Source organism: Garra rufa, chromosome 5 (genome assembly GCF_049309525.1).
Source record: "Garra rufa chromosome 5, GarRuf1.0, whole genome shotgun sequence".
In the NCBI taxonomy this organism is placed as follows: Eukaryota; Metazoa; Chordata; class Actinopteri; order Cypriniformes; family Cyprinidae; genus Garra; species Garra rufa.
The window spans coordinates 27,944,522-27,958,182 of NC_133365.1; the positions used below are offsets into that span (position 1 = coordinate 27,944,522).

Consider the following 13,661-nt stretch of genomic DNA (forward strand, 5'->3'; position numbering starts at 1 on the left):
ATTTAAGTGACTTTGAGAATGAAGTATTTCAGAAACGGCTGATCCACTTTTCACGCATAACCATTTCTAGGGTTTACAGATAATGGTCCAACAAGGAGAAACTATCAAGTGAGTAGCACTTCTGTGGGTGGAAATGCCTTGTTGATGCCAAAGGTCAAAGAAGACCAGCACTTTGAGCTGATTGAAGGGCAAAAGTAACTCAAATCTACACTCTTAAATTTAAAGGTGCTTTAAAAGGTTTCTTCACAGCAATGCCATAGAAGAACCATTTTTGGTTCCACAAAGTACCATTCAGTCAAAGGTTCTTTAAAGAACCATCACTTTCTTGCCTTTTTAAAATCTACACGAACCTTTTGTGAAATAAAAAGGTTCTTCAGAGGTTAAAGATTCTTTATGGAACCATTTAGACAAAACAGGCTCTTCAATGGCATGGTGAAGCACCTTTATTTTAAGAGTGTAGGTATGTAGGAGAGCATCTCTGAACATGAAACGCATAGAATCTTAAAGCAGATGCGTTATAGCAGTAGAATACCACAACGGGTGGCACTGCTGTCAGCTAAAAACAGGAAACTGAGACTACAATTTGCACAGACTCACCAAATTTGGACAATAGAAGACTGGAAAAAGTTTGCCTGGTCTCATGAGTCTCGATTTCTGCGGTGACATTCGGAAGGTAGGGTCAGAATTTGGCATAAACAACATAGGTCGTAGATCCAACCTGCCGTATATTAACAGTTCAACGCCATGGCGGATGTTTTTTTGGCACAATTAGGGCCCCTTTAGTCATTGCCACGTTTTGGTTTTGAATTAAATAAAGAAAAGCTGAGGAAAAAGCTGTTTTTTAAAACAAAAATCTTGTCATTTTTACTCACCACCAAGTTGTTTCATGCCTGTTTGAGTTTCTTTCTTCTGTTGAACACAAAAGAACATTGGTAATCGATGCATTTGAAAAGTTTTAATTTTAAATGATTATAATACTGTTGGTACATCATTCTGAATATGAGTGAACTTGATTGTTACAGACAAAAGAGATGATGACTGTGCCCTTCTTAATTAAAGAGTATAATGACAGAAAATACATATTGAAGGATATGCAAGTAGAGATGTTATAGCAAAAGAAATCTCAGGAGATTTCAACGTTTTCTTATGAAAACTAACCTGTACTTATATTTTACAATGAAGTACAATTATAGAGAATGAAAGATTACATTGATCATACCATATATTGAAACGAAACATTACAAACAACTGTTTTGAATCTTGAAACCTCCATTTGGCTGAAGTGTTGCTGTCCCTCAACTTGTATTTTAGCATTACACTTACAGTAAAAGGTTGCAGACCAGCTTGAAATACAGGTCTAATACTAGCAAAAAAAAGTATGAATCCTTATATGGTATCAAACATCCTGTTCTGGATATTTACTAAGGATGAATCCAATGAGTCTTTTTACACTACAGTTTTTTGTCTGTTAACTACAATCATTTTTGCTGAACTTGTTGAATTAACTACAACCTTCAAACATCTGCAACAAGATCTCTAAATTCAACATCACACGTGGGCACAGAAACAAATGAAATATTGTAACAAAGTGAACAGTTTAAATAGAGTTAAAACACTTGTCATGGATCTTTTTAAGCTCCAGTTTCTGGCTTGTATTTTTTAAGACTAATCTATTTGAATTCAATATACAGAATATACAAGTATGATGTACAAAATGGCATTTCATGAAATATAAAAAAAGAAAAGTATTCACAAAACCACACAGACTGACACCATGGCCACAACAGAAATGGTGTCTCCATCTTTGTAGAAGAACCAACCGAAAAAGCAACTTGGCAGTAACAGTCCATCCCTCATATATCCAGTAGAGGGCAGCACTTTTAAAGTTTACTTGATTTCTGTGCTGGCTCATTATATCTTAACCTAAAGGACAAGCTTTTATTCTTCAAACCAATCTGCATAAGCTAAGTCGGATACGTAAATACATTTTTACAGATGAATTAACCCTGGCAGTCACAATTCTGATTCTTTGGATCAGCACCCTGTGAGATATTCTTCACCTTGAACACAACACCCCCCAAAGACTCCAAACACCCAGATTAAACTGAATGAATGTTCTTGCATCTTGCAAACACCCAATGATATAAAGGTGAAGACGCAAATTTAAAACAATACTACAGCTCTTGATACACATCTGTGTGTGAGCCTGTGCAATAAAACCACAGTTAAGGCTTTAATGTGTTCATCGTAGCTCTTTTTCTAAAAGAGGGCACATTAAAATGATTATCACACCAATGACAACACCCATAACGTGTGAGTAACAGATCATGTGATACCCTGTTAGTCCCACTGGAGCATCAACAGCCCCTACACTAAAACACAATACACATAATAAAAGAAAAGGCTGCAAGTCTATATGTCCGAGTCTATATGATGTGACATCTGAGATGTCATGAGATATAATATGTACTTGAAAGTAAGCGGATATTTGAGTCATCATTATAAATTCACATAACCATAACCCTATTGTTACATAATGCGCTTGTTATAGGTTTAAAAGTCTGCCTCTGCAAGAAAGTGTGCCATAGACAGTGTTTTATTAAGTCCAGGATAAGATTTAAGATCTGTTGTACGGTCATCGCCACATTTTGATTTAGAATAATAAAAAAAGCTGTTCCTTAAATTATATTTTTTTTCACCCCAAATGAATGAAAATTCTTGTCATCATTACTCAAGCTCAAGTTGTTCCATACCTATATGAGTTTCTTTCTTCTGTTGAACACAAAAAATGTTGGTCACTAAACAGTATTTTTTTATCCCTGTGGAAATACTATGGAAATCGTGGCTTTCGGCAAAAATCTTGTTTAACAGAAGAAAAAAAACTCATACAGGATTGGAACATTTTGAGGGTAAGTAAATAAATCACAGAATTTGGGATATTTTACTCAAAAATGAAAATTCTGTCATTAATTACTCTCCTTCATGTCATTCCAACCCCGTAAGACCATCATTCATCTTCGGAACACAAGATATTTTTGAGGAAATCCGAGAGCTTTCAGACCTTGCATAGACAGCAAAGCAACTGAAATGTTGTAGTAAGGACAATTTTAAAATAGTCCAGAGAAGAAATTGTTGAATAAAGTCATTACTTTTGTTTTCTTTTAACACAAAAAGTATTCTTGTAGCATCAGTAAATTACGGTTGAACCATTCTGCCCTCCAAAGGCAAAGTGCAGTAACTACGCGAACACTGACAAATTACTCAGAAAAATGCCTTTAAAGTTTTTACAACAGCAAGTCAAACATGTTGACACTCTTGTTTCTCTGAATGTTTCTCTGAAACGGGACAAAATTGAACCAGGAGACTTTGCCACAAGACAAAACAGTTGTCACAAAGTCCATTTTAAGCCTTAACTCAATTTTGACCAAATGCGTAGTTACTGCGTTTTGCCTTTGGAGGGCAGCATTGTCAGTTGCGTTTCTGTCTATGCAGGGTCAGAAAGCGCTTGGATTTCATCAAAAATGTCTTAATTTGTGTTGTGAAGATGAACAAATGTCTTAGGGGTTTAGAAGGAAATGAGAGTGAGTAATCAATGACATTTTTGGGTGAGCTATCCCTTTCTGTAACTTTCTGTGACTAAACACAGTCCACCACAGGCTCGCCTTCATTCCCTTCCTCTTCCCCCCACATCCCGAACCTCATATCCTCATCATCCATGGATCCTCCATCTCCCTCTCCCAAACCAGCCATTCCCATTGCTTCATCCGCTCCAGGCTCACCCTGATGGGCACGGAGGTGTTTCCTCAGACTAGCCGGATCTTTAAAGCCTCTGTGGCAAAGTGGACAGCAACACGGGCGCTCTCCCGTGTGTATGCGTTGGTGGTGTTTCAGATGCTGCAGGCGACTGAGCCTTTTCCCACAGACACTGCACACATATGGTTTTTCCCCAGTATGTGTGCGGCGGTGCTTCCGCAGGCCGTCGAGATGACGAAACTGCGTTCCGCAGTCAGAGCAGGAGTACGGTTTCTCACCCGTGTGGATGCGGAGGTGAGTCTTAAGAGCCCCGGACTCGCGGAAACGTCGGCCGCAGACTGTACACGGATATGGTTTTTCTCCCGTGTGGATCCTCAGGTGTTTTTTCAAGCTGGAGATCAGACGGAAGGTCTTACCGCACTCCAGACACAAGTGAGGACGTTCTCCAGGTGCCTCTCCCATTAGCTCAGAGATGGAGCGCCGTATGGGCTCTTCTGGCGATGATCCACCCACGCCTGGGCTCCTGCTAGTGGTCATACCCAAGCCAGGAGCATCCCTCTGGGCTGATCTCAGTCCGGAGGTTCCCTGTGATGGTGAACTACTGGAGGAGGGTCCATTGTGAGGCCTGGAGGGCGGCGGTGGTGTAGGTTTGGATTGGTGATGGTGTGAACGGGAGCCTCCTTCTTCCTCAACCACATGGACATATGCCAGATCACACACACTCTGTGCTGTGTGCTCGGATTCTGTGGGAGCCTCTCTTCCCCGTAAACACACCTGTCCAGAGGAAGGAACCTGCTCCTCTTTAACAGCAAAGCTAGTGTGTGAGGGAGGGTTTTGGGGTCTGGCATGTGTGAGTCTTCTGCTGTCCTCCACCATGTCACCTGTGGAACACATCACACATTTAATACACAGGAAGAAATGGTCTATGGCTGCATTTACACTGCAAGTCTTAATGCACAGATCAGATTTTTTGACCATATATTTTGGCTGTTTACATTCACTTTAGACATGACTGGTAACCAATATCTGTGTTTACATTAATTCCCACCACAAATTGATTGTCAGTGATCGCTTTACTATGCACATGGGAGACCCTCGGGTTTTGAATGGCCGTGCTATTAAAATGATTTATATAATTCACGTCAAGTGGCCATTATTATTTCCCAGCATGGACAACAGCTGTCATGGATGCTTTACAGCACAAAATCTGACTGAACGGATAAAGACTGGAATCGAATATTTGTGTTTAGATGTATAGTTGAAGTCAAAAGTTTACATACACCTTGCAGAATCTGCAAAATGTTAATAATTTTACCAAAATAAGGGGGATCATACAAAATGCATGTTATTTTTAATTTAGTACTGATCTGAATAAGATTTCAAATAAAAGACACTTACAAATTGTCAAAAAGAGAAAATAATATTTGAATTTATAAAAAATGACTGATGCTTCAGAAGGAAAGACAATGCTTTAAGAGCCAGGGGTGTAAATTTTTGGAAAAAAAAAAAAAAAAAAGATTTTCTTATTTTGCTTAAATATCATATTTATTATTTAGTACTGCCCTTCAGAAGCTACAGAAGATACTTACATGTTTTCCAGAAGACAAAATAAGTTAAATTTACCCTAATCTTCAAAAATTAAAGTTTCTCTTAATGCATTGTTTCCTTCTGAAACATCAGTGAGTCATCTTTTATCATTCAAATATAATTTTCTCTTTTTGACTATATGTAAATGTCTTTTATTTGAAATATCTTATTTAAATCAGTACTAAATAAAAAAACAGGCATTTTGTATGATCCCTGCATGACCTTCTGTAATAGCTGCATAAGTTCCTCAGTTGGCCTTAACCCTTTATAGGGCGAGGCACCATATTTGATCACTTAATCGAACATTTTCAATAGCGTCTGCCTCCCTTGTATGAGATCGTGTAAGCACATGGATTTGTCCCAGCCAATCAACAGATGTTAGTCTACGTCACGGATAGCGACACAATGGCATCTGACCAATCGGAAGTTGTCTGGGGCGTTTCAAACTTCAACGTGCTTCCGGAATGAGAAAATGCTGATTTACGCTCCTACTTTGTCCCACAAAAACGGAGAAAGCATCGAAATGCACAATGGTAAGTCAATGAAACTCACACATTATATAGCTGAATAGTTGTGTTATATGGTGATATAGACGTTGTTTGCGTTTGATTTCTAGAAATTAGTGAACGATGTGGTAAAAAAAATGGTGTGATCATATTTGATCATACGCCCGTTTGTGGTAACACAACAGAATGTCCATTTTTAGACATACGCCCGGTTCAGGTAAAAGTAAGGCAAGTGATAGTTTGGCTGTTTTTATGCCTGTTTTTTGTCCACTGAATATTACAAAGGCTTGTATACCATGATGCAGTAATCCAGTGTCAAACTTAAACCATTTATTGAAATGATCAAGAAATAAACAGTGAAAAATTTGTAATTTTGGTTTTAGTACCAATAGATTGGTGTTTATTATTTCTGCTAAAATAGGTGGTACCACCAGTACTTAATGCTATTTTATTCAGTTCTTATTATAAATTTACTATTTATGTGAATATTATATGTTTTCAGTAGATCTGCACTTTTCTTTCACAAACAAATCAACATGGGCTTGATACTGACTCAGAAACCTTTTCTTTCGCAGCTGTCTACTCAACAATTCTATGGATAGAAGTCAGTTTTGTTGTGCCAGCTGACCCCATCTAGGCTTCTGACGAGGAAGACAGCAAGATTTTTAATTTCCTAAATAAATATTCTGTTACGTTTTTGTGTTCATATATATATATATATATATAGAGAGAGAGAGAGAGAGAGAGAGAGAGAGAATATATATATATATATATATATATATATATATATATATAATTTTTTTTTTGTGTGTGTAAATTGTTTCTAAATAAATATTCTATGAATATTATATATGTTTTATGTATTTATTTATGCCTTATATTTAAAATGTATACACATTTTTTTGGGGGGGGAAAAAGATACCATAGACCGGCAAGTAACTATATATGATCACTTCATTCAACCTAATTTTCAACATAAAAACATTAAAAAAAAATTTAAGTCACAAAAGTTTAAAGGTCTTGTAATAACCTCCAATAACACTCTGGGGTTGAATTTTTGAATTTCCAAGTATTTCAATGAGTGCCCTATAAAGGGTTAAGGTCATTGCACACTCCAAAATTTTCATCCAAATTTTTCGCACATTAAAAAAATAAATACGACCTCACGTTATGTCAATCACATTTGAACACTGCCTCCACCTTCCGTTTGTCATAAAAAAAAACAGTTCAGATCAGGTTAAATTTTCTGCGTTTTCGCATCTGTAGCAAGCATTTTGATAGGAAAGGATGACAAATACGAAAAGAAAAAAAAACGCATTTGAAAATGCAATGACCTTTAGTGTTAAAAGATGGATCTCAAAAGCATACAGTCATTGTTGGAAAGGGTTCAAAATACACAAAAAAGCTGAAAAACCTGATGGAACCTTGTGGAGCCTGGTGGATTTTTCTGAAGAACAGCAGGCAGTTTAACTGTTCAGGACAAACAAGGGATTCATGAACAATTACCACTGAAAAAACTGCTATGGATCATTCAGATAACAACACAGTTTTAAGAATGAGGAGTGTGCTAAAAATTTGAACAGAGTCATTTTTATAAATTCATCTATTATTTTCTTTTGTGGACTATATGTAAATGTCTTTTATGTGAAATATCTTATTCAGGTCAGCACTAAATAAAAAAATAGCATGTGTTTTGTATGATCCCTCTTATCTTGGTAAAATAATAATGCAGATTCCATAAGGTGTATTGTAAACTTTTGACAACTGTAGGTCAGATATCAGATATGTCAGATGTGTCAGATGTGAGCAAAAAAATGTGAGCAAAAAAAAAATATTTTTTGTGCCAGTGTAAATGCAGTCTATGAGACTTGTCAAAGTTGGCATGACAACTTCACAATTTGTAAAACGGTTTTCTCATTGTGTTTTTTATAAGAATATTAGAATCCTTGTATATAATGTGATATCTGTAATTTGCACAGAGAAAATTATTATAATTCTAAACACCAAACAGTTCACCTTAATTATAGGTATTTACAGCTGTAAACTACCAATTATCCAACTGGTAGAGTCAACCATAAGCTGTTCTCTGCAAAATGTTCAGTTAGGAATAGTAGACATTGTTTGCATGAAAGGTAGACATTTTTTTAATATTTTAAAAGTAACAACAGCAATAAAATGGATTATCGGTTCTTCAGATTGTCTCAAAACATTCATAAATAGCAGTGAAGAACTAATAACCACCTTTATTACTGCTGTTACATTCATGCTGTTTGTGATTTTATTATTTGAGATTAATAGTCAGGCTATTAATTATATCAAAAAACAAAGAAATATTGATATGGTTATACAAACAATAAATAAAACATTTCAGAATAAGTTACAAAACAGGAGTAACTGTCAGTTTCTAAACTATTAAAGCACCATTTTCAGGTTATGGCTGATAATCAATAAATACATAATATTAAAAGAACACTATTTATAATATTTAATGTTTCAATTATAAAATCTAATAGAGGGTTTTCCTGATGCGTCATCAATCGGCCATATTGGCGGCACTGAATGTAAACATTGCCACTAAACCAAATGAAACTCAAAAAAATATTTTGCTGATTATTGCTGCTAAAATCTGTCAATAATTGTCGTGTTTTGAGCTGTACTAATCGGCCGGACCGGAAAAAACAATTGGAGTAATACAGACTGCCAAAAATTTCAACAAATCAAGGAGAAGAGTGCAAATAACTGTCGCTTCTGGCTGGCCAAACTGAACCAGGAATTCCAGATCAAGAATCTTGACAGCATTTGTGTTTGTTCTTATCATTTCCAGTCAGGCAGGTGAAATATTAGACTAATATCTTAAATAATACTGCTTGTACGTATCTTTACCACCAATTAATTTTAGTTTGTCAAAATATTGCGCCCTTTCCTGCTCACTAAGGCCTTCTCTATATTTTTTTTCTGTGGTTTAGAAAGCATGAATTAGCAGTCTATGCTGTTGTTTACGTCTGAGTATTTTCAGTATGGCCTTGTACTCAGGTAACTGACCAAATCATGACATAAGTGCAAACCCTCTATAATTGGAAATGCTAAAATTAAGTATGAAGCTAAAGCTAAAGTAGAGTTAACAATGTTCACAAATTATTTAGTAATTAATTATTATAAATATTAGACATGCTATATAAAATATATAGAATGAAAGAGATGTGTATGCAGCCAGGGCCATCCTCAGGGTTGCACCGGGCCCTGTGGTAAATGGACAGAGGGGGACCCTGCTCCCTACCTCGCACTGGGCCCGTGTCAGCTTGGGACGGCCCTGCGTGTACGCACAATTGAATATAAAAAGCAACTGTATTGGCTGATAACTGTTTTAGAACCAATATAGTGTGCATCCCTATTCTAAACCACCAGTGTTGTTGCCACACTGTCTAATGCCTACATTCTTCTGAGTTAGCACATCAACAATTCACATGACATGCAGTTGTCTTACCAGGTCTGTTCATATCTGAACAGATGTTAGAAGAATGGACGGATATAGGATCATAAAAACTGTTCGTCACCGTCCCATCCGCTTGAATGGAGAGGTGGCAGCTCTTGAATTCCTCTCTGGAGTCAAAGCCGTGTATGGCATCACCCAGAGCGCCACTCAACTCGGGTTCAGCTCCAGTAAAGCAGCGTGGATCCGTCTCGGGCGCACTCCGGTGGGTCAAGCGGTTGGAGTTTATGGGTCCAGCGGTGGCGTAGACGTGAGGTCCCGGCATGGACGGGGTCCCAAAGGGTCCCTGAAGCTGATCGATTAATTTCTGTGCGCTACACAAACACTCCTGTAATGTCTTGAGCTCTCTCTCTGAGACTTCAAGTCGAACCTTTAGCTTCTCGTTCTCTTGCTCTTTGGTCAGCAGCTCCCGCTGGGTTTCGGACAGCACCGCCACGATCTCACCCAGAAGGGTGTCCACCGCCGCGGACAGAGTGGACCGGATGGTCGGTCCAAGGCGGGTTCTGAGTGTGGAGATGGACAGGTTTTTGTCCCGGACTGTGTTTTGCATGCACTCATCCTTCTCTCCCTTATGGGATGAGTTGATTATAGTTTGTTTACGGTGAGAGGCGCTCGCTGACGAGCTGTTTGTTGCTGTTGGTACCGACACTGGGTTGATTCTGCCCGCCCCGTTTTCACCGTTGTTGCGCTTTGAGTTCATTGCGAATTATTCTGCTGTACACACAGACGAAAAGGAAACCTATTTCATTAGTTATTGCTGTGATATATTAATGAAATACAAAAGGAAACGGTCATCTTTTGGAGTCTCGCTGCGACAGTATTTCCTAATCACTCAGAAATGGAAAACTACAGACGAGCCAGATGAGCTACAATAGCATTGCCATTAGCAAACTAGCCCACACATTCCTATTGCAAATTGAGCTTTTCGCTAACTTGGTTTACTGAAAGCTCGATAAATAACCGCACTGAATGCTCACGACAACGCAGTTGTTAACGTGCAATAATGTAGGAATCGCTTTTTCGCTACGCGCCTGAGCCAGAGCCTTCATTCCACAGTACTAACGCTGGGTCAATCCTGACTTTTGATTGGTCAAAGATCTGGTCGCGGCTTAATGACATACTCTCGCGTAAACAAAGCGCATACAAATGACGATTTTTTTTCAGAACGAAAAACGGATTGCTGTTTAGTTCTTAGTCAGTACACACCATTTTAGTTTACATATCAAACATTAGCAGGTGCAAAAAAATTGATTAAATATCAACTGTAATAAATCATTAAAAATTAAATATGAAAGTCAAGTTAAAGTTCAAGAAAGACCTTGACCAGCAGTTCTCCACCCCTCTTTAGGGGGTCTCATCAATCCTCCAGGGAGCTGTAAAAAAATATAATACTAATAATAATAAATAATACTTTAAACTTGAGTTAATCTTATTTAAAATATTTATAAATAACATAAATAGCATATTTTTGGATTATTTTAATTACAACAAAAGTGCCAGAGGTACATATCAGCTTAGATAAGACAGCTTTCTATATTGTCTTGAACAAAGGGAGTGCCTTGGAGTCAAAAAGGTTGAAAACCACTGCTCTAAACCAATGCTTTCTAGTGAATGTTTTACAGCTTGTAAAGTTTACAACTTGTTTCGCTTATGCTGCGAATGGTTCATATAATAGATTGTGCAAGTAGATGAATTTTGATGCGTCTGGAAGAAATCTGGGCATTAATGGGTTACACTCTTAAAAATAAAGGTGCTTTAAAAGGTTCTTCACAGCGATGCCATAGAAAAAACATTTTTGGTTCCACTAATAACCATTCAGTCAAAGGTTCTTTGAAGAACCATCTCGTTCTTACCTTTTTATAATCTGAAGAACCTTTCGCCACGAAGAACCTTTTATGAAACAGAAAGATTCTTCAGATGTTAAAGGTTCTTTATGGAACTATTTAAACAAAAATGTTCTTCTATGGTGTCGTGAAGCACCCTTTATTTTTAAGTGTGTATGTCTGAGCTGTAAGTACTAGTTACTAGGACTATACTTATTAGTTCCAGCTTTATATGGGACACTCTGCAGGCAGAATGGCTTTTTTGACTATACAAAAGAGGGAATGATGAGTATATGCTATTTTGCTTTCGATGTGAATATTGTAGTTTCTGTGTAGTTTGCATAGGGTGAACTCAGGTAAAATGGGCCACTTTTTATTTTATTTTGTTAACTTTAAGGTCCAGTAATAATATTCCAATTTGAATACAGTTCATATAAAGTGTTATTTGCGAGATATATACCAATAAACATTTTGAGGTCATGTACTCAAATTTCTTTTCAGGTAAAGTGGGCCAGCTGGTCTGGTAAAGTGGACCATATACCTTATTTATCATCTTAATTAAAAACACATTATTTAATAACACATATGATCAGACAAACATATTTAACAACATATTTAACATTCCCCAAAAATATATAACCTACAGGTTATGAATAAGATAAATCATGTGTAAATCCACATCTCAATTCATGTGTGGAATTCCAAACAACTGAAACAATGTGTTGTGTTGACATTACATTTGATGGAAATCTGAATATCAGAATATTAATAAAAAAATTAAATTATACAATATATTAAAGCTGTGACTATAACACAAGCAACGACAAATAGACCTACAATATAATTTAAACAATAAGAGTATCATTTAAAATGCTAACCGTAAAAATGTTTTTCTGTCTTTGCTCTTTAAATACTTTAAACAATTTTTATTGTGTCCATTCATTTTTAATTCCACAGATTAACTTTATGCCTCAACTTCCTTTCTATTTTATCTTTCCTTTTTTTCCATCTCTGACTTAAATTTCCTGAGTCTCATTTCAGTTTTCTATAAAAAGTAAATTATGCATGTCAACTAAAATAACCCGTCAATTTATTTAATGAATTTGGGTATAATTCCTGAAGGTTAAAGGTCGGACCACTTTACAATATTTAAACACCTTACAAGAAAACTAACAAATAAAAATAAATCAATCTTTGCATTTTATTCCCTGTTGATGGAAGTATTGATTAAAACAGCAGCTGTTGCAATAATGTTTGTTTCCATTTAGTGAGCAACCTTATAAATTACAAATAAAAATCTTATGTCAAAGGGTTTTCTACCTTTCACCATGACACAGTCCTACTTTGAGGTGCCACCCCACCAGTGTCATATTGCATTGAACAAAACTATTTGATCATTTAGAGAAATAGTGTCCCTTTAATTAGGAACCATTGTCATGCTCTGAAAGTGTAAACCCTTTAAGCACAGTACAATTAACCTTACAACCCACTTTAACCTAAATTCACCCTACTTCTCTAAATTGTCATACAAAATCCTGACTGCGGAAAGAATAAACGTGAATGTGTACTACATTAATCCTTCAGTTTCTTGGATAATTATTTAAAAATGTAACCAGCTATGTATTCCACATTATTACATATCTGCATTTAAAGATTTTTCCAATTCCTTAGTGTAACTTTTACATTTCGTGTGATGAAACAATGCTGCTATTGAGATTTTTTGTGTTAATGGTCATGTTGTGCTGAAGCAGCAGCGGCATCTGGTGGCAGATCTTAGTATATCAGGAACTAGAAATAATAACAATCACATTTGGGTTGTACAAAACATATACCAGGGTGTATGTGCCAATTTAAGCACATGTATAAACAGCCAAAAAGCTTTAAGTTTCATTTTATATCTCACCAGTGGACACCAGCCAATAAGCTCTAATGCTCTGATCCAAAGGAATATGGTTTGGTAAATTACACAATTATATATGATGCAATAAATCAACAGTTTTACAAAAATGAGGAATATGTTTAAAGTGTGTGTCTAGGGTTGTTTTTGCCATGCTAAAATAGACAAGTTCCTTTGCTGAAGTGTTTCCAAAATGTGTGTCCCTTCAGTGGAACTAAAGCAGGGAAAACAGCCACAGACCTTTTTTCCTCCTTGACCAGCTTTATAGTTACATAAATTTGGTCAAGTGGCTTTATACTGCCATTCCCTAACTTATGGTAAACCGTGATTCATTATTCCAGAGTTCAGTGGTGTTGGGCTTCACACCATCGAGCACATATTTGGCATTGCCTCAGTTATCTGGTGTGACTGCAGCACACACCCATGGAAACCCATTTTAGGAAGCTCCCAATGAATACTTCGTGTTCTGATTTGCCTTTACAGGGGCAGTTTTGAACTTTTCTAAAAGCAGGAATTGGTTATGCATCAGGGCTGATGTGCGTCAGCGCTCCTTTTCTTTGGGCTTGTGTGGCCCACTTCCTGGCTTAGCTGCGGTTAGCTTAGAA

At 36.8% G+C, this 13,661-nt stretch overlaps 1 protein-coding gene across 1 annotated transcript; it reads right to left on the reverse strand.

The window, feature by feature from the left end:
• Positions 1–935: 935 nt before the first annotated feature.
• Positions 936–10,399, reverse strand: LOC141335050 (uncharacterized). The gene is made up of 2 exons (XM_073840325.1): positions 9,331–10,399; positions 936–4,634 (listed from the first exon to the last, which is right to left on the reverse strand). Exons 1-2 carry the CDS (start codon positions 10,034–10,036, stop codon positions 3,637–3,639), a joined length of 1,704 nt encoding a protein of 567 aa, XP_073696426.1. The 5' UTR covers positions 10,037–10,399; the 3' UTR covers positions 936–3,636.
• Positions 10,400–13,661: the final 3,262 nt, after the last annotated feature.

What these genes read in the sequence shown, in the direction of transcription:
- LOC141335050 (XM_073840325.1), bottom strand. Translation starts at nt 10,036, where the DNA reads ATGAACTCAAAGCGCAACAACGGTGAAAACGGGGCGGGCAGAATCAAC. An exon ending in TTCAGATATGAACAGACCTG is followed by an intron (nt 4,635 to 9,330) that starts GTAAGACAACTG and finishes TGTGTTCCACAG; the next exon opens with GTGACATGGTGGAGGACAGC.